We start from the raw sequence: 24,801 nt of genomic DNA, 5'->3' as shown, positions 1-24,801 counted from the left end.
AGGAGCGGAGTCCTCACCATCACTGTGGGTCTGGCCCACTGTGCCTAAGGTGAAGCGGAAACCACACCTGTGAGCTGCTGCACCGATTTAGAAGGTGGGGCTGCCACCATCAGTGACCAGTTTCAGGAAGTCATAGAAGTGTGTTTTGTATCATAGGATTCTCATTGATCAGATATCCATTATCTGTTTCTCATTTTTCCATTGGATGATTTGACAAATATGATGAGATTGCCCTTAAGATGCTCTGTGTTCTGTATATTCAATACGTTTTTTTTCTTCCCTAGCAAAAGCACCACTAAAAAAAAGGTCAGAACATGTTGATGAAAAATTCTTCATTCTACCTACTTAACCATAATCACTGTGAACACTTCGGTGTATATTCTTTTATTTCTGTTCTCTTGTGAAAAATAAACATATTCCTATTTTTGCAGAAATAAGACCACAGCGTAGACCTTCTGTTTGTTAACCTATGGCAGCATAGTCTTCCATTGTGTGGATGAGATAGCTTCCGACTTTTCACTGTTTTATGCTGAGATATACTTTATACTAAGGTAGTTTTAGGTCACATCATACACTGCCAGTCTGGTTTTCTGTTAATAACTTTACTGGCAGCAATACACCTAGATGCTCAGGGTTAAGTGTTTTGGGTCAGAGTGCCATCAACCTTGGTTCATGATACGTCTGTTCTGCTGAGAAGATAGGGTAGGTTTATAGTTGTGAAGAAAGTATTATGAACAGTTAACAGAAAACATCCTATAGCTCTTAGGAAACAGAAAGCAAACCTTTACTTTTTAGAAACTTACATATATGGAAACATAGAAACAAAAAATTGAATTTACAGTAATTTGTGGGGACCATTCACTTCATAATTCTATTTAAATATTTGTGCACAATCTAAGTGTATTGTGTCATTATAACCGGATATCATATAGAAGTAGATTATGCCTTTGGGTACACGTTGGTCATCTCAGTTGAATACCATGTATTCCCTAGCTTTGTGCCAAGCTCAAGGACCTGGAGGAGATTTTGCCATCTTCTCTGAAGATGTCACTTAGGAACCAGTTCTTTATTTTGTTATTAAAGTTGTCAGTGTTATAATCATGAAATATCAAAAATAAAAAATAGGTCTATACTGTGTCAACTGTAGCCCTCTAACTTTATAGATTTCATATGGCTAGAAAAAAATTGAAATGAAACACATCACTGTTTTAACAGTGGATGTTTCTGGGTGATGTGATTATGAATAATCGAAACTTTCTTTCTACTTTTCTGTATTTCCAGATTCCTAGAGTGAACATGTATTATATGTTCTAATATATGGGGATGTGGGAATTAAAATATGGGACAAATATTTTTAGGCTTCAGATGAGGGAAGGTGGGGTGGAGAGAAACCATAAAAATTAGAGTGGGTAGTTACTTTTCCACTGAGAATGAGGCCTACCAACCCTAAGGGAACTCTCTGGTCCCACCCTGTACTTTTCTTAGCTAGAGTTTCTGAAGTCCTTTGTGCTAGTTAGGGACTAGCATAGTTAGCACAGCTAAGTAAGTATGTAACAGATTTCTATTATTAGTTTATCTTTGCTGAGCCTCATTTGATTGACGGAGAGTTCTCCACCCAGAAAGTTCCATTTATTTTGGCAGTTCAAAGAGGATATTTTGGAGTGCTTGTTATCTAAAAAAAGTAAGGTTGAGGAACCTGCTTTCCCCTCCTCCCTTTAAAAAAAACTGTTTGGGTTGGTCCTAGGGAGCATGCCTAATCTAGGGATTACTCGGCAAGCATGACCCAGGGCTGGCTTTGTAAATGTTACCAAATCTATTACTTAACCACAGATGTGCTTCCATTGTTGTGTTCCACATAGTCCCGGGCTCAATGGTGAAAGTTCGTTCTGGGAGACTTGGCTAAATCCGTGTCTTTTAGGTCTTTACCTTATGTTGTGCAGTGGTTTGGAAATATTTCATCGTGAAAATTTGAACAGTCACATGGTACAATGTAGATGGAATTATATGGGTTTTTAAAAGTTAACTTTTATGATTATAAAAATTATAGATGCTCAAAAATAGTTAAGTATAAAGGAAAAAATGTAACTCATTTCATTATCCATAGGTTAACCATTGTTAACATTTTGGTTTTATTTCATTTCAGTCTCATAAACGATTACATGTACATATATACTCTGTGTACCTTTCACTAAATATTGTGTTATGAGCATTTCCATGTGATTTCTGGTTTACTTTTTCTATATTGCAGTAGTGACTTCCTGAAGCTAGTAAGTGCTGTTATTTATGGTTGGCATGGGTGCAGATGCCTTTTATTTTACGGTGGCTGCCTTAAGTATTAGACTTCCAATAAACCCTTGAGATGTATGTATTAAATGTGATGTTCTTTGTTGCCGTCCCCAAATCGATTGATTATTAGAGCTGGCAGGGACCTTGATCATGGAGTTTAGCCCTCTAATTAGAGAAATGAGAAAAATAAGCCAGAAGAGTTACCCCTTGCCCAATGTCATTAAGTTATTTAATGGCCTAAGAATATTCCTCTCTTTTACACGTTGAGAGACTTGGGTATTGAGAATTTAATCAACATTTTTGAAAGAACCTGGTTGTGTTTTTTTTTAAAAAGCTCAGGTAGGGAGGAAAAAGTCAAACTGGTAGTTTTGTAGTGTAGTAGTAAATTGGTAAAACCTATTTGTTAATTGCATTTTCCATCAGCAGTTGGTTAATTTGATGGCATGTGTCACCATTATCTTTATTTCCTCACATATTTGTGCAGAAGTCATTGATACGATGCTGACAATGCCCACTTTCCTATCTGAGGAGTTAAAATAATTATTTTTTTTGCTTTGCAGTTAAGCAAAATGGTCAGTATTTAAGGAACCCTAATTTTCAGTAGAGATAATGAAGTGAGTGTTGAAGTTTTGATTTTTTAAAAATTGCATATCCAATACTAACACTGTTCGTTAGTTTTGAAAAGCAATAAGTTCCTGGGAGTATTTTCCAGTTTATTTGAGAGAAAAATGTCATGGCCTTGTGATTTTTTTTTTTTTCAAACAAAGTGATACCCTGAGAGATTAGCTAGAGAAATGAAATGCAGTTGTTGACTGTGTCCCTTTTACCTCGGGAAGAACTCGGGGGAATGATTGTTGACAACACCAGCTTTGCTGACCCTGAAGTGTAGGCAGTGGGGGGCCTGTGAACATGGCATTTACAGTGGTTCACCGTCCCCTGCCTTGGAAAGTTCTCTCTGGAACAGTTGGAGGTGCTGTTAGCGAGGCCTGCTTCCTGTGTGAGTACCTATTGTGGAGGCCTCCCTTGAATGGGAGGTTTGTGAGAAGTGCTTTCCCACCAGTACACAATGCACCCTCTCGGCAATGTAAATACACATTCCACTTAGGGTCAGGCTCACAGCGCCTGGCCAGAACTCCCTTGCAAAGAACGATATTTTGCAGTTGCATTTATTTATAATGGCTGGTGGAAAATTAATATGCTTGTTAAATCTATTTTTAAAAATAAAAGGGAAACCACTTATCTAAGAGTGTTTGCTGAATGTAAATCAATTAGCTGTGGCATATTTTGATCTCGCTAATTCGCCTGCTCTAGGAAATGATTGTCACCTTCTTACTAACTGTTCTGTCTATATTTGAAACTTGAGGTTCTTGTTTTAAGAGTTATCCTTATGCCTCAGAAAAACTCCTTTTGGGTTCTCTGATGAAAAACATAATAGGCTGTGGCTAAAGAAAATAAAGTAGTGACCCTAGAAAATACTAGATCAAGTCATCTTGGGATTTCAAATGGGCTCTATTGAGCAGTAAATGAAGGTCTAGAGATCAGAGCAGATAAGATTCTTACTTGGGAATGGCAACACAAAATTATTTGTCTTTATTTCCTTGGAGATGATCGTTTGCTTTGAATCCAGGGTATGGATATGATTACTCGAGAGATTGAATGGGGTCCCCATCTAATGGGCCTGGATTTATTGGAGACAGGTCCCACCCGGTCCCTGAATGTTTGCTGACATTCCCAGCAGGGGAGTACCTGGTCCCCAAAATCCATTTCCTATCCCCCCAGCCTGTTGCTCTTTTCTCAAGATTTTACCAAATGAATTTGTTTCACCAGGGTGCTTTAAAGAGTATAACATAAAGTCCTGTAGAGAAAAATCCATGGTGGAATTTGGATACCTTTTCATTTGGGTTAATTATTCTTTGTTCAGACCCTGCCGGGTGAATTGTGGATGTATAGAGTATAAAATATGGACAACAATCTTTGTCTACTAGAAAGTGAGTTTAAATTTTCCTTATATTTTTACATCTAAGGTGCTTGGCATGGAGCAGTGGTTGTCAAAGTGTGGTATGGGGGACCCTTGGGTGTTCCTGAGATTCTTTTAATGGGGTTCGCGAGGTCATAACTATTAATAATCCTAAAATGTTATTTGTCTTTTTCAATCTTATGCTTCTGAGTTCTTCAATAATGTTAACTGAAAAGTATCTTGTGTCTTTCATGCTTTCACATGAGGAGAAATATGAAAATTGAATTGGAGAACATGTATTTTGTAGCAGAGTTGAAATTTAAAATTATTTTTCTGGAAAGATTTTAAAGCCTATTAGTGGACTCCTTAAATTTAGAATTTGAATGATTTTAGAACAAAAGAGTGTCTTACACAGAGCAGAACCTAAGTGAGTATTTATTAAATAAATGAATGCAGCCCCCTTACATTTTCTTAACAAATTATATTAGTGTAATTAATGATGTCATTATTCACAGGGAGTGTTTAGAATATAGGCAAGCATCATGCTTTCAAACATTTAGATTCAGCTGTTTGCATATAAGTATGTATATACCAATTGTCATTTCATTTATTGAATCTCTTTGATGCTCTATGGTACGGGACAGTTTTGTTTTGTTTTTTCCCCCGTAAAAGAAAGAAAATGTTTTTTCTGAAGAATTCCACATTTTTGTGTTTTCAAAAATATTAGTCTGAATTAGGAAAGTGGTTGCTCATGCTGAAATTTTGTGATGGGCTAAAATCTGATATAGTAAATAGATGTTCCCTTACACAGTGTGTCTTTGCACCTGCTAATTTGTTTCTTTGTGTCATTTCATGTGAATTTTCTGTTTCAGTACCTTGTAAGTTCTAAGGAACACCTGGTATTTGCTTTGTGTTTAGTCACATTAGGTGAAATACAGAGCTGCTTATGAGAGTGTCATCAGTTGTAATGATTCTTTAAGAAATAGTTTGTTTTAAAAACATGTTTGTAAACTGATTTTCAGTGTGTCCTATACTATTCTCATTGATTTCTCTACCCTCCCCCACATAGGGGAGGAAGAAAGATTTGAACCAACATCTAAAATTAGTAATAAAATGTTAGAAATCTTTGAAATACATATTTAAGTATAAATTGGATAAAACATCAGTGATGCTTCTACCAGGCTGAAGTAACAGCTTCAGAGCTCTTCCTTGTAATGAGTGTTTCATAGCATCTATTCAGTTCAACAAAACTGAGTTTGTTAAATAAACATGATTGAATTCTATATGAGCTGATTAAAGGAACAGTTTTAGTATCCTCCTGGCTAATCAGAAATGAAGGTTGAGGCAGGTGGCATGTTTTGAAGACAAATTCATCTTCTGGCACACTCTTAAGAGTAGGAAAGATGCCACAGCTGGGAAACCAAGTTTAGACATTGAAGCTTATCTCAGATGAAAGGTTTCATAGAGCAAGGAGGTCTGTTGACTTCGGTTTTGTCAGAAGTATCCAATGTGGATTTGGGTTAATCGAATATAACATTCAGTGTAATGCTATTTAACATCATGCCTTTATTTCTAGAATCCTACCAGTCCCTGGTACATAGTGGATGCTCAATAAATGTTTGTTAAAAGAATGGATGATTATCTCTGTTCATGTCCTTTTGTTTGATGCTATTTTAGAAGATTCCTTTCAGCTTAGTCCTTTTGAGATATTGAAAATAATAGAATCTTGAAACCCTTTGTACCAAATACCTTGTTCTAACACTCTCCTCATCGATGACTTGCTAAGCTGCCCTCCTTTGTGAAGTAATTTTACTTTTGTGTTTAATCATGGCATATCTCTTTGAAAATCAACACAGAGGGTGTAACTTTAGTACTTTATAGTTTGGTTTCTTTTTCTCCATAATTTTTAACCATCTGGACTACATGATAATACAGTGGATTTGTTTAACCTTCCTTAAGCTACTTTGAAAAGTGTTTTAAAAAAATCATTAAATCTGCATCTTGGTGAAGATACACCCCAAACTCACAGTTGTTGCCTTTGTGTATGGGGAACTGGGGACTGGATAGGAGAGAAATGCACTTTGATTGGATGTCTTCGAAAATTATCTTTTGAATTTTGTACTCTGTGCTTGTTTTATCTAATTTTTAAAATTCACTAACCTGTGAATTTTTCATCAGTCCTTCCACTTCCATGTTTTGTTGCCAGATTCTTAAATGTTATAATCAGCTCACTCAGAGAGCGTTGACTCTTACCATGACTTTCTGAGTCTCTATGGGCACCTTACTTAACCTCTCTCAGCCTTAGCTGCAATACCTGTTAAGAGGGGAATACTGCCTCCTTCATACGAAGGTTGAGAGGCTAGGTAAGAATTAGTGTGCAGGGGCTGCAAGCCATGCCTTTCTTTGCTTTGGGGCTCTTTCTCTCATCCTTTCCCAGAAACGGTCAGTTTTTGGGTGTCTGCAACACATCCCACCCACACACCAATAAAGGGTGTTACACGTGGCTGTTAGGTACCCAAGTGGTTGTAGAAATGTGAATTTAATTCATAATACATCTCTAAAAGCAGAGTAATAAAATACATTTTGGATTTCATTAGAGGGGACTCTAGAAGTTGTGTTAAAGCACCCACATTACAGATGAAGAAACTGAGACTCAGAGGACCTGTGTAGGCCCATCTTGAGTCACAGCCCTGACGAGCAGTGGGACCTGTCACAGTGCCGTGGGGCTTCCAGGCAGGTGGTAGTAAGTAGCCCAGGGGCTGGGTGAGGAGTGAGCTTCTGGTGCTGGGATGGAGAGGAGAGCGTGTCTTCTGTGTCTTCTGATATCCCATCTCATCCCTTTCTATATCTGCCCCGCCCTTGCAGCTTGCAGGTTGACTGGTGGCAGGGTGGCGAGACCTGGAGCTGCAGAGGGTTTTAGGAGTGAGCTCTTCTGTTCTTGGACTATAGTTTTCTAGACTTGTTTTCAACATCCTATAGAAAAAGATACAAACAACCACACAATTCTGAATCTCATTGAAAAGAAGTATTTTCAGTTCTTCTCATCTTTGGGTAAAGTATGTGACAAAGTTAGCTTGGATATGTGTGAAAATAAGGGATCATAGCTTTGGAATGTTTCTTGTTAGATGCTAGACTGTCATCCTTGAGATGTGAGAGAGGGATGTGAAATTTATTGTGCTGAGTGTGCCTGGAGTCTAGATGTTCTAATAAAAATGTCTAATTACATCTGCAAACTTCTTTAAACACCATTTAAAAACAATGAACAAAACAAACGGGCCTTTGGTTGGTAAACGTTTTTTGTAGTTGGGCCCCCTTTCCCTTTTAGTTAATATTTTCAGAATTGAGCTGTTTATGTGTGGATGTGGATCAGAGGTCCAGAGATTGTGTATATGTAGTGATACAATTTTTTTTTAAGTTTTTGTGTTTCCTTAAAGATTTGGAGTATATTAAGGGTCTATGGAAGCAACCAACCTCTGTATATTCATGGAGAATTACATTGATAAAAGTAACCTCAGGATGCATATAATGCTTACATATGATCCTTAGATATGTAGGTTGTTTTTTTTTTCCTTCTCAGAAAATAGTGCCTTTCCTGTATGGTAGTTTTGAGTTCAGACATGACTATGCTTTGCCAAATTAAAAAAAAAAAAGAAAGCATTTATGTATTCTCAAAGGCAGGGGCCTATACATTAGACTATTTGGCATCCCTCCTTGGTCTCTGGAGCACAGTAGACAATTCTTTTTTTTATTTGTTGCTTGAATCATTTATTGTTATTTAATCTGTGGCAGAGGTGGCAGCGGTGCTTTTAATCTAACTCAGTTTCACGGGATTTCTCTGTGACTTTAAACTTTGCCACCTAATTCTCCTGTGTTTATAATTGGATGCAAAAAGCGAGAGTGTCTTTAAGGTTAGGAACTTTTTCAGACAACTGTGATTTAACTTCACTAATGAACCCATGTCAGACAAGAAGACAAATTCCAGACTATTTGTGCCTCAACCAACCAGCTGGGTGCATACCTCCAGGTACTGCTCATGTCTCAAGAGGTTTTTCTGCATGAACAGTTATCACCACTCCTTTCATTCAAGTGGCAAGCCATGGCAAGAGTCTTTCTTTCACAGCTGTGTAGAACTCAGCTGTAAAATTAGCTTTCATTGGCATAAAAACACAGTGATTACTATCACTATTTACTCAATACGTTCTTTTTCAGCATTTTACTTAGATTCTTCCTCTCTTATGCAGAAGGCTCAGATTATACTCATACAAGTAAGAGAAACAGGTTCTTAGAGTTTGAGTAAACCTCTCTTTTTAGCTTTTGCTTATTAATCTGTATGAAGTGAGCACAGTAGGCAATGGTGTTTTGAAACATAGTCTATTAAGAGCAAAAGGAAACCTTAAAGGTGAATCTATAATCTTGTCATTTTGTAAAAGAAGAAATTAATTGCCCCAATTTAAAGCTAATTATTGGCAAACCTCAAATTAGAACTCATATTTTCCAATACTCAGTCTTGGGGTCTCTTTGCTCTAGTGCTTTTTTGCCGAACACACTGGTCCTTTGAACAGTTTTTAGTGGAAGGGCTGTGAAAAATTCTAATAAATATCTTTAGTTTCTCTCCATATCCTTTTTTTGGGCACAATTTAATTTGATTTTCAGAAAAGTGAAGGAGAGTGTTTGCCTGTACAAGTACCTTTCCTCATGGTTGCCCACAGTGTACGGGAGACATGGTACAAAGAGAAGCACTGAAACCACCTGCAGCCTTTTCCTGTCCAATGGCAGTGCCCCCCATCAGGTTCCTGAATGGCCACATGGTAATTCCACACGGTCAGAGCCAGTGCCACAGCCACTGCTTTAGTGTTACCAGAAGGGAAAGAAAAGTCCTGCTTTCACAGGAGCAGGAACATAGTGAAAACAGTCCGATGTGTGTTGATGGATGAGCAGGTTTCTCTCAATTTCAGAGGTAAAGGAGGTTGCACAGTGTTTCTATTTTGTTTTCATCATTTTTTTCTTTCTATTGATGCTGTTGGTGTTTCCACAGTTATCAGAAAGCTGTTTCTAGTTTTGCTCCGAAGGCTAGAACGGTTTTGAGAGTTTCTAGGTCTTGAAATGTCATCAGGGGTTTACCTTTCAAAACCAGAATGGAGCAGGAAGGTAAGAGGTTTTTCTGATGAAGAAAATAAAACAGCAAATGATACTTTGATATCTCGTTAGTTTTAAGAATGTGTATAACTTTTTAAAAACATTTTTTCTTTTCTCTCTTCCTCTCTCAGCGTTTCTCTTTCCCTTCCTCCTCTCTCCCTCTTTGTTTTTCTAAATCTTGCTAATAAAACTTAGAGCGGAAGACTACACACTAAGAAGCTGTTGGTCCTTGTGACTGAGGGCATGTGTACATAACGGCCACCTGTATGAGAAGGAAGTTCATGAAAGCAGTTTTTCTTTTTTCTGTGCTACGTGATTCTCTGTCAAATTTTGACTTTTTAAGATTTTTCTTTTTTACTACAGTCATGGCATAAACAAGTGTAAATCAGCTGCACAAATGTTTGTCGTAATAAGTTAGGTTTTATTAGGCTTAGGTTTTACATTGGAAGCCATTAAGAAACTTGTAATCACTCATAAAACATTAGCTATCTGATAATTATATTCTTTGAATAGAGATACAGTAATTTCTTGGTAACCTCTCAAACCCATCTGCCTCAAACACAACACAGCAAAACAAAGCCCCCGTTTTTTTTGTGATTCAGTAAGTTTATCCTATTGTCGTTTTGACTACTGATGGGGTTTTTCTTGCTATGTTGAAACAGGAAAAAGAGTTCTTTTCCTTATTACTATTTAGAAACATGGCTAGAACATTTCTCTGGTATGTGTGTGATGATTTTCTGACACCTGGTCCACAATAGGTTCTTACTACTGAAAGTCATTTAGTACTTTTAGTAGAGAAGGAACTTTTGTTGAAGTATGAATCAAGCTATGATTTTACTAATGTGCCCCTGAGAATATTTTTCCCAGGCTGCAGAACAAGCATGTAGCAAGCAAAACGTTTACATGCTGTTTAGATTATGTGAAGGTGATTGGTTAATGTATAATTTATTGGAAAAGATACAAGCTTTATGGAATCACAGTTAACTTTAGTGATATGAATTCTGAAAATTATTTTATTTATTAGACTATTTATTTACCTAATTGCTTCATAGGTCTTAATTGGTGGGTTTCTATCCACTTCCCATTCATCAAGGAACCCATTTCGCTTCTGAAAGTGCATTTGAATTGCAGAGTGGAAGCAAAAAGTCAAAACTGATGATGTGCACTTTTTTTTTTTTAATATATTGAGGTGTAACTGGCACACATACATTCTTCTTACTGGTTCTCATACTGCTTTTATTTTTTACACACTTCCCCGGGATAGTTTAGAATAGGTCAGAAGCCACATCAGGGTGTAGGTGAAGTGAGCCTGGGAGCCTGCACCTTGGCGCTGGCCTGAGACTTGACTCAGGGAGCCAGTCTCCTTTCACCCAGTAGGTCCACCCCGTTTGGCGCTGCTGGTTATGCTTTGCTCCTTTTGGTGCCATTAGGTTTCTTTTCCTCTTGGCATCTGAAACCCATTTGTGTACTGTACTGCTAACTCACATCTTGAATTAATGTAAGGAAATTCGGGTCATCAGCCTATGGAGTGAGGACCAGGACATTCTGTTACTAATATGAAGGCCAGGTTCACAGACTTAAACCTCCTCCCGCGGTGATCAGGGCTTTGGTTTTTTTCAAGTTAGAAATTCTTCCTAGTATATAATTGCTTTCTCTGGCCTTTGGAAATGGATCTGTGGTTCTTTCCTGAGAATCAGGTTTTTTATGAAATTGGCTGTGTGTTTCTTAGTATAGGCTGGGGCCAAAATACCATGGAAAACCTTTTTGGACTTGGAGTGAGGGAAGCAAAATAAAGGGAAAAAGTAATAACCCAGTTGCCTAGAGTAATGTAAAAACTGAAGACCCTTTGCAATATTATTTTAAAATAAGGTGTTCTGTAAAAGCTTTGGGGGCATATTTGGACAGAATTAAACGTCTTACCGGCGGTGAGGATCTCTTTTTCAGAGTATGCAGTGCCCCCCCTCCCCCCACCATTAGCCTAGAAGTTCTTTGGTTCTGGGCCTTGCTAGCAGGTAAGGACGGTAACAAACGACTTGCTTTCAGGAGAGAGGGAAGTTAACCACAAGTGCTCACGTGGCATCCCTTCCCTGTCAATCAAAAGAATAGAACTGGCCGGGCATGAAGCACTTGTGGTTTCAGTGTTAGGATGTGTGGTTAGGGGGAGAGGTTGTGAGGGCCTGTGGTTGTCACCGAATTCTTTGAAATAGAAGTATGGGTAAGAATAAAAAGAATAGGAGTGAAACCTTGGAGATCTATGTGAAAAAAAAAAAAAAGTTCAGAGAATTAGAAAAAAGCACTGTAGTAGAGGTCATCTATTTTCTATTGGTTTAGTCGGATTAGTTCTGCAGCACATTTATTCTTTATCTGTAAACGGTGGTGGTCTAAAGAATGGATTTATTGCAAGAGCTCAGTTGTGTGTGAGGAGGACAGTATGGTTGTGGTAGAGCCTTGAATGCAATGCATGAGTTCTGTGAAAGCTTTGGCCAGCTCAGATACACATCTGTCCAAGGGAGAAGGAACCCAGACCAGGATGGACGAGGGTTTTGTCAGGGCGATTCCTCATGAGACTTTCTGACTGACACGAAAAACAGTTACAGCTCAGTTATCCAGAGATCAACATCTGGCTCACTCAGCTCCCCTCAGAGCTGATAGCAAGGCACAGAGGGGAGCTTCTGAGACCCCAGAGACCACTCCTCTATGTGTGTATAACTAACAGCCTGGCTTCCCAGCCCAAGGAAGATATAAGACAGCAAATTTAGGATATGTTTCTCAGATTTGAGGAGGTGTGGTTTGTGGTACAGCCTAATGAGGAAGAGAGAAAAAAAAAACCCATAGAATTTAAACCTAAGAACTCAAAGTAGGGGTGAATTTCTCTGAGTATGTAAGGTCAGAATGCTTAGTAACTCCCTAGTACATCACCTTGTGACTGAACACAGTATTGTAAACAATGACCCTACATCCCTAAGGAAAAATAAAGTTACGGTCAGACTGCCCTATAATGAAGTGAGAAAATGTATAATTTCCACCCACAATTATTGCAAATAAAGTTTTTGGTCCTTCAAGTTAACTGTTTGAATAGTAAGCCTTCCACATTCATGGCTTCATTTTTAAAATTCCATTTGAAAAGTTCAAGTTCGGTCAGCTTTCTTAGGCATGTCACATTCTCCAGGTCTCCTCAAGACAGTGGTGCTGAGGCTTAAGCACCTCTTAAGGTGTTTAAGTTGAGTTTTGTCTGGGTTATCGGCCAAAATAGAGGAGACTCACTTTGGGGGGAGCTGTCACCATTAAATGATTGCTGCATGGCAAGCCTTCCCAAGTATCTTGGCCTGACTTAACCTTCTTCAACTGTCAATGGTTAGGGCTGAGTGGTTTTCCCAATTTCCAACTTGAACATTTGACATTCCATTTGTATTTGGAAAAGTCATTACCTCCTGCTACCCGACTCCCATCCCCATCACTAGGGAATAACCAAAAATATGGTAATAACCATAGTAAATACTACTTTGTACCCTGTTTTATGTTTTGCATCTATGGTTTTCATTCTTTTATAATTCTTCCTTCTGCCTTTTCTCTTGTCCCAGTCCACGGCACTAAATTGTTGGTGTTCTATGATAATTTAAGGACCGATTGGCAGGCAATTGCTTTGTTAAAGTAGCTGGGCATTATCTTGCCTAGCGGTAACTTATTGCTTTTTCTACATGTCCCTTGAATTCCAGGCAAATGAACATATCCTGTGTATGTGCATGGAGTGTAGAAAGGGGGTTTTAAACATTGTTGGCTGCCTGAACCACCCCTTCTAGATCAGTCTCTTACCTTGTATTGCAGGCAGAATAAAGTCTGGTTTACCTTTGGTGAAACTCTTGGGCATTAGAAAGTGGGCCTTGGATTTTAGCAAGCTGGTGGCCTACGGTAAAGAGGGTTAACAACTTTGCTTATGAGCATTGTGCCTCTGTGGCTTCATTTTATTTGTTTTTGTTTTTGTTTCTTGCGGTACGCGGGCCTCTCACTGTTGTGGGCTCTCCCGTTGCGGAGCACAGGCTCCGGACGCGCAGGCTCAGCGGCCATGGCTCACGGGCCCAGCCGCTCCGTGGCATGTGGGATCTTCCCGGACCGGGGCACGAACCCGTGTCCCCTGCATCGGCAGGCGGACTCTCAACCACTGTGCCACCAGGGAAGCCCTGTGGCTTCATTTTATTCTTCCATTTTTGTCCATGATTAAAGGTACAGTTGTTGCATGGTTGAGTTGAGGCACTAGGAGTGTACGACGTTTATATGTTCCCACTGTATGCTGAGTTGATTTTTTTATGCACAGTTCCCCGTCTTCCCCTCCCTTGTTCCCCCTCAGTAATCTGCAACAACTACTGCACATCTGTGAGGTGAATAATCCATCATCCAGTAGAAAAGAAATACAGGATTCAGGCATCTTTCTCTGTATCGAATAGCTGCATTGCCCAAAGTTGCCTGTACAATTTTCAAAAGCAAGTACAATTATCTCTTTGTGCCAGTGGACTTGGTTTCTTTGGGGGTTTTTGCAGCTCTCTGTTGGCTCCCACCCTCCCTCATCGTAGATTTATAAGCCTTTCATGGAACCGGGGAGGGGCTCTGTCCTTTTATCCCACACTTGCAGAACCTGGAGTTTAACTGCCCAGTTTGGACTTGACACCTGTGCTTAAGAGTGCCAGCTAGTGGGGCTGGATTGCTGTGTTTTGATGATAGCAAGTCCCATTGTTTATTACGATGCCAACCAGAAGGTTTCTTAAATTGGAATTGTCAGTGTTAGACATAATGTTGGGAGTTGAGACATTCTTTGGTATTAGGGATGGGTGGCCAGGAATGGCTAAATTTTATACTAGATCACAATTCTGTCCTCCTACCAGTACCTGCGTGCACAGGATGAAAAAAGAGCAGGTTCTATCCTTATGCTTGTCTGTGAGATGACCAGGACTGTCCCCCAGTGGGAGAGGGCTTTGGTGCTCACTACTTTAGCAGAGGAGAGGGGAGAGGACGGAGCCACAACCTCCATAACCTTACCAGCAAGTGCCTTGGGGCGCTTCCCTGCGGAGGGGTGAGGAAAAGGTGGAAGTGAGTGTGGAGTGCTTCTTTCTCCCAGATGCTTTATCCTCAGACCCTTAATGTAAATTAGTACCCTGGTTATCCAACCTGCACGTTGAAGAAACATTAAATAAAACATTACGCTTAAGAAATAGGCCTGTGTAATATCAACCTGAGGAAAACTAGCCATTCTTTCTTCATGCACTAGTAGGATTAAGTATATTTGAAATAAAACTGAAATGGACATTAGTACTCCATTAGTAGTACTACTCAAAATCAAACAGTTGATGTCATGATAGTGTCAGTTATCTTGGTTAATTCTGTTGTGGAAGAATCTGTTTCCTACATTAGGATAAACTACTGGGCTTTGAGTTTTGTACTTTTATTTGCTTAGGAACTGAGTAATTGCCTCATAAAACAGCATGATGATACTGTTAACACTGCATTATAAGACCTGTTATTATAGAATGTGCTTCCCTAGTTGGAACAAGACTTTGTTGTTTGGCGCTTAAAATAATTAGTTTCTCCAAATGGGGTTATAATGAATAGTGTAAAATTTTACCGATTTAAAATAAAGTTTATAATCTCTTGGGTGGCTTTTATGCATCATTTGATACTTCCAGGGAAGGAGTATCTTTTGGATGGAATTTGGGGGAGGGAGATATATTTAACATTCAGAATGAGAAGAAATATTTTATTTGTCACACCTGAGACAAATTAGAGATAATCATTAAAGGATTTGCCCCACTGTTTTGCCTGATTTGGATATTGAGTATTAAAGGATTCATTTACCAAATCCTCTTGAATTTGAAATTTTGGGGGACTTTATTATGAATGAGAAAAATTTTAAAATGAACCACATGGCAGTCTCTTTCTGGACTGACTTAAAATAGTGTGCCTGTGTGTTTGTTTATTCTTCTTTGTCCATGCTGTTAAACTTTTTGTGACAAAACGTTTTAGGCACGATTGAAGGATACGTAAATACTTCTTAAGGAACATTATAATTCTGAATAGGAATTCATTGTTTTCCTGCTGTTATATTGAAAAGCTAGATGTTGGGGGCAAGTACCATTACGGAATGAAAGTGGGCTTGGCGTTGTTTTGAATACCTGTATGACAACCATTTATTCTGTGGAAACAATGGAATGTGCCGTTAAGCCTTATTCCGTACAAGGTGCCACGGGTACTGTCAGATACAGGAAAACTCAAGACATTCGGCCGTGATAAAGCTGTAAATATGCAGCAGGTTAAATCCAATTCAAGGAGGTGACGGGAGAGAAATAATTAGAACATGATTAATTACCAATTTAATGGCAAGGTCAGAAATCGCAACAACTGCAGTGTAGGCAGTTAACCTTTGTTTACTTGCTTTGTTAACAGCTTTTTTTTTTTTTGAGGAAAACTTTTCTTATAGCTCATTCTCTTTGGCCTTATTTTCTGTAATTACCTTAAAGATAATGATATGGTCAGTGTTCGTTTGACACTTTTAGCCTCTCAAATTGTTACCTCATTTTATTCTGAGGAAGATCCCTGGGGTTAGGGGACTTACTATTATTCATAAGTTTTTAAAATTTATAGCTAAACAATGAAATTGAGGAACTAGAGGTTGTGTTCACTTGGCTGCGTAGAGATTCAGGTTTGTGGTCTCCTAATTCAGGCTGTTTCCTGGGTTTTGCTTCACCCCTTTTAATACAGTACTGTGATTAGAAGAATTTGAGTTTCGTCTGACCTCATGACGGTGCACTTAAATTGCTGACTTGTTACAGGTGAATTTTTTTGGTCTTGAATCCTTTTCAAAAAAAATGGTGATTTTCTTGCAGGAAGCCAGTTGAGGGAAATTCTCCATGAATGTATGTCACAATGATGATGACCGACCAGATCCCTCTGGAACTGCCACCATTGCTGAACGGAGAGGTAGCCATGATGCCTCACTTGGTGAATGGAGATGCAGCTCAGCAGGTAGGTGCAGTAAGAAGGAAATTTAAGTCAACTTGTCTAAGTGGGAAACGTTAACCCAGAAATTGTTTTTATATTTTTAAGATTTTTTTTTGATGTGGACCATTTTTAAAGTCTTTATTGAATTTGTTACAATACTCCTTCTGTTTTCTGTTTTGGTTTTTTGGCTAAAAGGCATGTGGGGGTCATAGCTCCCCAACCGGGGATTGAACCCCACGCCCCCTGCCTTGGAAGGCGAAGTCTTAACCACAGGACCGCCTGGGAAGTCTGCTAACCCGGAAATTGTTTTATTTTGAGATTCAAGATCTGTGATTTTGAACCTTTGTAGTTCTCTAGAGGTCAAGTGTTTTTGTTGTAGAATTACTATATGATTTAAAATATCAGAAGTTGTAGTTTTTGAGAACAGCAAACTTTACCTAATCCAGTTGGTATTCTTGAAGCATCAAAAACAAATGTCTGATTTTTGAAATGAATCATTTTGAAAATACGTACAAGTCTTTGGAATAAAATACTGTTTGCTTATGTCATATATTGTGCTTGACTGGTTTGCCTGATTGGTCAGAGCAGGATGGCCCGAGCAGGATTGCCCAGAGGGTGGATCAGGTTTTCATCTCACACAGGGGGTGACTGACCCCGACAAGAGGCACAGGTCTGTGTGAACCCACCCTGGCTCCTGGAGCAGTCCTTCCAAATGTAGAGCCTGCTGCCCAGAAAATGATGGTACTTGTTTTCTGTAAAAACTCCTTTGCCTCTAGTTACTTAACATTACAGAGTTGAAAAGTTATTCCTGAGCTCATTCCTGTAGCACTTGGGAAAAAATTTAAATGGTAAGTAAAACTTTAAAAATTATTAGAGACAAGTATTGTCTCTGATAACATTATTTAAATTTTTAATTGACAACTAAAACTGGGTTCCCTCAGTCTTGTACTAAATAAATGCCATTTTTTATACTTGTGTAGCTCTTTAGAAGCACAAAAGTAGAAGACTTCGTTTTATCAAAAGTAGAATTGGGAACAATTGCTTGAAAAATATTTACGCAAAATATATTAATTCAGAAAAGTTAATTGGCCATTTATTTGATGTCAGTGTGTTGCTCTTCCCCACCCCCATCTGTCATAGTACATTAACACTCTTTATCCATCATAGTACATTAATACTTTGTATATACCTCTGTTGGATATTGCTTTGCTGCTTAGTAGTTTATATATATTACTTTCTCCTGCATTAGACTGTGAACCTCTTAAGAACAAAGAATATCTAATAGGTGCTCAATAAATGTTTGTCAGTTGAACAAATTTCCTCCCTTCTTGCCACTGATGCAAGTATCTCTCTTCCTGACTCCTGATTCTCTCTTTTGGCTCATTTCCACCCATCTACTGTAGTATCTTTTATCTTAAATGCACAAATAGCTATACCTCTCATCCACCCAACAGAAACAAGCTCCCTCGCTTGACTCCACATTCTCCCAGTTACCATCTTGTATCTCTGCTCCCCTTTATAGCAGTGCTTCTCTAAATAGAGCCTCTGCTTCCTTGCCTCTATTACTCTTCATCTCCAGAGTCTCCACTTGTTTCTTGTCATCTTTCTATTCCAGTCTGTCAGCAAGTCCTGTTGGCCTTATCTCAGGAACATTGCTGAAACCATACTTTGCCATGTCCACTTCATTTCCATGACCACTCCTGGACTCTAAGCCAGCACCTCTCACCAGGGTAGGACAGTTCTTCTCACTGGTCTCGCTGCTTTTACTTTTGCTCTACCAGAAAGCATTTGCCACACAGCAGTCTGCTAAAAACATAAACGTACCATGTCGCTGCCCTGCTCACAGCTGTCCTGTCCACCTGAGATAAAATCTGAGCGCAGAACCATGGCCAGTCCACCTTCTGCGGTTAGAGCTTGCCTCTCTCCATCATCCTCCCACTGCCCTGCTCCGGCCACTCATGGGAAGGTCTCAAAGTGCCATGAATAGTTTCAAGATGCGGTGTTTGGTCTCCTTTATTTTCACTAATTAAAACAATAAAAGGGCAAGTTGGGACTTCCCTGGCGGTCCAGTGGTTAAGACTCGGCACTTCCACTGCACGGGGTACGGCTTCGATCACTGGTTGGGGAACTAAGATCCCACATGCCTCATGGTGAGGCCAAAAAAAAAAAAAAGCAGGGACAAGGTATTCAAATATGACTAAACTTGGAAAACAATGCAGGTCTCTCAGATGTTGTCACCTTGTTCCATTTTGCATATGTACCTGGAAGACCTGAGACCACCCATCCATGTAGCTGTGCACCATTTTTGTGTTTTGATTTCTCCCTCATTTCTATAATTCATTTTGCATAGAGTAGCCTTTTGTAGTTTTATAAGCCAGCATACAGAGCCCTTAGAATTTTCCAGTTTTTTCTTCAGAAGTAAACTCCTTTGCTCCCAGAAATGACCAGTGACTGAAAAGACTGGATTTCCTCAGAAGGCCTTGTGGTATTTCCTACTCTGTATATCTACCTCAGCTCCTAAGTAGAAGCTGCTTAATAATTTTGGTTAATAAAATCACATTTCGATTTCACCTGAGAAGGTTTCTATAAATCCAAGAAATGGGAAGATTTGTTAATGTTTTATAAGCAGTCACAAACATCGGGCTTTCTCAGGCTAGAGTACACTTACTCTAAACAGATCTCATCGGAAGGAAATGTTTCAGTCTCTCTAATTCGCAAATATGTTTGATTGTGCTAGAAGCATTGACGTTTAGGCATTTAGGTTATGTGGGCCAAGCTGTTGACTGGCATTAACCCTAAATGTCCCTTAGTGGGGCACAGTTGTTAACTGGGCAGAGTGCGTTTGAAATGTTCCTCTCGGCAGGAACGGCCCAAGATGTATCATGCCTTGATGTTGTCACTGTGGCTCTGCTGAGGCAGTGGCCTATGTGCCTGACACTTCTTTTTGCCTCTTTCTGCCCCCAGAATCCCCATTCTGTGTCTCCCTCATTCACTCAAGCCTTCACTTTTTCCTTTGGGTCCTAACATTTAGTTTTGGCAGAGTTAAGTGTGGTAGAGTCCCCAGGGCCTGTGTGTGGAACCTGGGCTAAGGGGCAAGCAAAACCAAAATAATGGAGAAATACCAGAGAGGAGGTGGGGGAGGGGGAGGGATGGGGGCGTCACCAAAAAGAGCAAGGACCAGGAGTGCGGATCCAAGAGTCAGGAACTGCAAGAGTGTTGAGTGCTTGTCCGGGCGCCTGCTGTTGTTTGCTGCTTGCTCTCCGAGCACGTGTGGTGTGTTGCTCAGGTGGGTTTGTGTGAAAGGATCAGGAGGCTTTGACTATGCTGTCTCTTGAGGCAATACTTATTCTTTTTAACAAGGACCATTTGGAGGCACAGGGCTGACTTCAATGATGGACATTGCAGGCACTGTCCCGGCAGACCCCTGGAGTGACGTTTTAAGGGAGAGGCCCTTGAGCCACTTCCCAAATTATACTGTTGAAGAGAGGGGCCCTCTGGCTCTGCATTTCTGTTAGGAGTGTGTAGGTGAAGCTTACCTTGTATGTGTTTACAACTCTTAATACATTGCAGCTGTGCTGAGGACCTTCTAATTATTTCTATATATGCAAAAGAACCACCACAGTTAGGAGAAAGCTCTTCAGTCCCCATAGCCTTCATCCTCCGGATTTCTGTCCTGTTGGCTTCTGGATTTAATTAGGACCGGTTCTTGGCAAGATTCTCTGCTCTGTTCTGGCTCTCTAAATAAGAAACACTGTTAATTTTCATTATCCGAAGTCATGTTAAGTTTGAAACCTTGTTTTGCCATTTTATGTAGGTAGCAGGAAAAGGATGATTCTTTTCTTAAAATGAAAAGCTGTCCTCATTATGAATGAATGAACATTTAAAGTGTATTATCAACTAAGAAATGAACAAGAATAACAATAACAAATACACAAGGTGGATAGAAGGAACTTAGCGTTATTGAGATATAATCCACATGCCATGTAATTCACTTAAAGTATACAATTTGACGAAATTGATTATATTCACAGAATTGTGCAACCAAGACTACCATTAATCTTAGAACATTTTTATCACCCTGAAAAGAAACCCTTTAGCAGTCACTCTCCATTCCCTTCTCTCCCCTATTCCTAGGCAGCCACTCATCTACTTTCTGTCTCTGTAGATAATTTGCCCATTATGGACATTCATATAAATGAAATCATACAATATGTGGTCTTTTATGTCTGCCTTCTCTCACTTAGCATAATGTTTTTTAAGGTTCGTCCATGTTGTAGCATGTATCACTATAGGCATACCTCGGAGATATTGTGGGTTCAGTTCCAAGCCACCACAGTAAAGTGAATATTGCAACACAGTGAGTCACGTGAATTTTTTGATTTCTCAGTGCATGTAAAAGTTCTGTTTACACTATACTGTAGTCTCTTAAGTGTGCAATAGCATGTCTAAAAAATTGTACATACCTTAATTTAAAAATATTTTATTGCTAAAAAATGCTAACCATCTGAGTCTACGGTGAGTCGTAATCTTTTTGTAATAGTAACATCAAAGATCACTGATTGCAGATCACCATAACAAATATAATAATAATGAAAAAGTTTGAAATTTTGCAAGCACTACCAAAATGTGACACAGAGATAGGAAGTGAGCAAATACTATTGGAAAAATGGCGCTGATAGACTCACTCCACTCAGAGTTGCCATGTTAAACCAATTTGTAAAACACACAATTACCTGCAAAGCACAATAAAGCAGAAAAGCTCAATAAAACGAGGTATGCTTGTACTTCATACCTTTTTTATTGCCAAATAATATTCTAGTGTATGAATAATACTCCATTTTATTTATCCATTCATCAGTTGATGGACATTTGGATTGTTTCTGCTCTTTTTGGCTATTATGAACAATGCTACTGTGAATGTTTGTGTGGTTTTTGTGTTGTGTGTTTTCATTTCTCTCATGTATACCTAGGAGGGAAATTGAACGGCTTTCTTTTTAACTATAGTTTTCTAAATAAAGTATTTCTGCTTCTCTCACTATAATTTCTCCTACCTTTAAATAGATCAACATAGCTAAATAAAGTTTGCTTACCTTAATATGCCTAACCACATACTATTCTTGAGTTATAAAAGTCATGTTTCCACCTGAGCTTTTGTGTGTGGCTGTATAAATTACAGTGAATGCCCTTCAGTAATCAAAATATTGGCATTTCGTACGTTACATTTCAGAACCTAATGTTCTGAAACATTTTAGAACCTAATGGTGTATTAATTTAACTATCTTCGTTAAGTACTTTTAGCACATCTTAGAGATTTTAAGAAGTAGCAGCTAGTTTTGAGCATGAAAGAGTAAGCATTTCCAACTTGTTCTATTGGTTTAATATTTCAGTAATCTCTGAAGAGGAATTAGAGCAGCCACCAGTTAAAGAAACTATTAGGTTAAGAGCAGAGTGTTCACCTAGAATTTACTGATTTGCTAATTTAATCTGTGACACTTATAACCTACACGACGGTGGTATGCCACTTTATATTCTTAGTGACACTTCTCACATATGTATTCATTAGGTCAGTGGGGTGGGGAGAGAGTTAGGCGCCTCTTTGTTCTGCCTAGCATTTAGCACACAGAGAGCACCTAGCAAATAAAAAATGTCATTTTTTATTTCTTGTGTCTTTTCTTTTTTCTTTTAAGCTTCCTGAATATTAATTGCTAATGAGTATTCTTAATGCCTCTTCTTCAGGAAGTGGATCTTCTTAAATGTAAACAGAAAACTGTTTCTGGGATAGCCTGGAAGACAGGAGGTTAAAGTTACCTCAGTTGTGTCCAGTTGTCTTAACTTTAGCCCGTTTCGGTTGATCAGCATTTAGCACGTCATTTTATTGGGAGTGAGGGGTTTTTTTCCCTTTTGTTTCTTCTTTCTGAAAGCCTTTGTTTCCCTAGACAGAATACACAGCCAGAGTTTTCCTGGATCATTCGTTTGAGTACACATTTCCAGACAGCACATTAAACACATTAAAACTTTCCACGTTCAGATGGTGCTCGTCATCAGCATGTCTTTTACAGCAAATGTACTTCTCCTGCTAATCCAGTGACCTTTTCTGTTCTGGTTGATATCTTCTTAATAACTTTTCCCCTGATGGCTCCCTTCTTGCATTCAGTAGTTCAAATCCTCTCACCACACAGGTTTGCTCTTCAAGCATACTGACGGCCACTGTGTCAGGGGGAGCCAGAAAGAGGTTTACAATCAGTATAGTGTAGAAAAATGAATAAACGGCTCTTAGGAGCCTTGCCCAGGAAAAAGAAGGATATTCAAATGAGAATGGGACTTGCTGTTAAAATATCATTGCTGAATAATATTAGATAACATCTCCTTTTATGATAGAATCCTATTTAGAAGCTGGGGCTTGAGCTAGAAAGTAGAAAAAGTTAGGCTGGTCAAATGTTGGGTTTGGGAAACCAAGTATGGGGAAGCTCAGTTTTGGTCAGACTCTTGAACATCACAATATATGAGAAATGTGTAACTTGTGCAAATATTTAAAGAAAATTATTATTGCAAACTGCTGTCTGTGTTCTCTCTACTACTCAAACTTATAAGGCCTGTTGTGTCAAGATTGTCAGCTCTCTTCTTTGAGACTGGGGTGGAAAGAAGGAGTGAGAGGATAAGATTTATGACTGAATTAAGGAGTGACTGAATAATAGATTTGTTCATTTTAATAAGCATTTGTCATACGTCTTCTGTGCAGGACTGTATTAGGTGTTGGTGACACAGACCTGAGTAAGACACTGTTTTTGCCCTAAAGGAATGAGCAGTGTAGTTAGGGAGCAAAGTGTGGTTTACCAAAAAAAAGAAAAAAAGGCTGTATTTACACACGTGTAGAACCACAGGAGAAGTGCTTGGAGTTTATCAGTGCCTTGGGAGCGCAGAGGAGGGGTGGATCAGGGAGCAGGATAGGCGGGCAGGAAAACAGACCAGGCAGGGAAAGGTGTCTATGGGGAGGCTGAGCCTGAACCGAGACCTTGCTGGAAGTTATTCAAGCTTTGCATATCATATAATCAGTTTTGGTTTTATGAAATGTAAATACTGTGTAGGGATAGTATAGTCAATGAGGAGCTAATGTTAGTGGCACCCCAAGCAGACCGTATCTAAATCTCTTTTCTGGAAACTTTACTCTTTAGTATTCTTTCTAGAGAATCTGTCTGTCCTGTGATGCATCCAGCCTGGCGACCCACCCGTGGCCTCTTTTTTATAAATCTATTTATTTTTATTTTTGGCTGCGTTGGGTCTTTGTTGTTGCACGCAGGCTTTCTCTAGTTGCGGTGAGCGGGGGCTACTGTTCGTTGCAGTGCGCGGGCTTCTCATTGCAGTGGCTTCTCTCGTTGTGGAGCACGGGCTCTAGGGGCGCCGGCTCAGTAGTTGTGGCTCGCGGCCCCTAGAGCGCAGGCTCAGTAGTTGTGGCGCACGGGCTTAGTTGCTCCGCGGCATGTGGGATCCTCCCAGACCAGGGCTCGAACCTGTGTCTTCTGCGTTGGCAGGCAGATTCTTAACCACTGCACCACCAGGGAAGCCCCACCCGTGGCCTCTTGATGTCTCTTCCTCATAATTACCGATTCTGCAGAAGTGCAGATCCTTCACCAAAGCTGCTCTCCAGCAGCACAGGCAGCCAGCCCCGTTTCTGAGGGCTTCCTTTTAACTGTAAAAAAGTGGAGTGAGTTTATGCAGGTCTGTGGTTTGATATTACAATCCTCTCTGCCTTAGGTTTGCCAATTCTACTCCCTACAAAGCCTTCTGAAAAGGCATAGCCTATGCATAATCTCTGTCTCATAAAGGAAAATGTTGATGCCATGCAGAGGGTGGTGTTATATGTGGCACCCACAATAATTATGACACATGACATATAATTATGACAGCTCTGAGCTGTCTGGGTTGAGAGACACTTCAGAATTTAATTAGCCAAAGGCAATAATAATAAGATACAAGATGCAGTTAGTATCCTTCAAATGGGAGCTGCCTTCAAAAAGGAGAGGATTAAGGAAAAACACAGGCGTGGCAAGGTTGCACTGCAAAATAACAGCAATTTAAAACGCTAGGGTGGTTTTCACATTATGATTGTTTTCAACTTATTGCAATGTTTGACTGTCTGGTTGCACTCTGAACTCCAGGGGAGCAGGGGCTATGTGTCTCTTGTTCATGCTGTGCCTGGTGTCTGAGGGTAGCATTCAGTAAGTCCTTCAGAGTGGATGAAGGATAAATGAAATGAACAAATCTAATTCATCTAAACCAGGGCCTGAAAACTGGCTACCTATTGCATTTGTCATATAGGCATTAAAAAAAAAAAGTCTTTATAGTTAACAAAAAATAATTAGGTGCCAACCTTTAAAAACGGGAAGATTGACACAAAATTCTGGATCTTTCTGTTTATGTTGAAAACCCAGAAGATC

At 39.4% G+C, this 24,801-nt stretch overlaps 1 protein-coding gene across 6 annotated transcripts in view; it reads left to right on the top strand.

The window, feature by feature from the left end:
- The window catches only part of FNDC3B (fibronectin type III domain containing 3B), a 358,288-nt gene that overhangs the window by 50,435 nt on the left and 283,052 nt on the right, over positions 1 to 24,801 (top strand). For all 6 annotated transcript variants that reach the window (XM_060011135.1, XM_060011133.1, XM_060011137.2 and 3 more), the window contains exon 2: positions 16,252 to 16,390. In XM_060011135.1, the coding sequence (XP_059867118.1) occupies positions 16,280 to 16,390 (111 nt within the window). In that variant the 5' untranslated portion in view covers positions 16,252 to 16,279. The remainder of the gene's footprint in view (positions 1 to 16,251; positions 16,391 to 24,801) is intronic.

Source organism: Delphinus delphis, chromosome 4, assembly GCF_949987515.2.
Source record: "Delphinus delphis chromosome 4, mDelDel1.2, whole genome shotgun sequence".
Classification (NCBI taxonomy): Eukaryota; Metazoa; Chordata; class Mammalia; order Artiodactyla; family Delphinidae; genus Delphinus; species Delphinus delphis.
The sequence above is the reverse complement of the archived record's forward strand: the minus strand, read 5'-3'. Positions and strand labels throughout refer to the sequence as shown.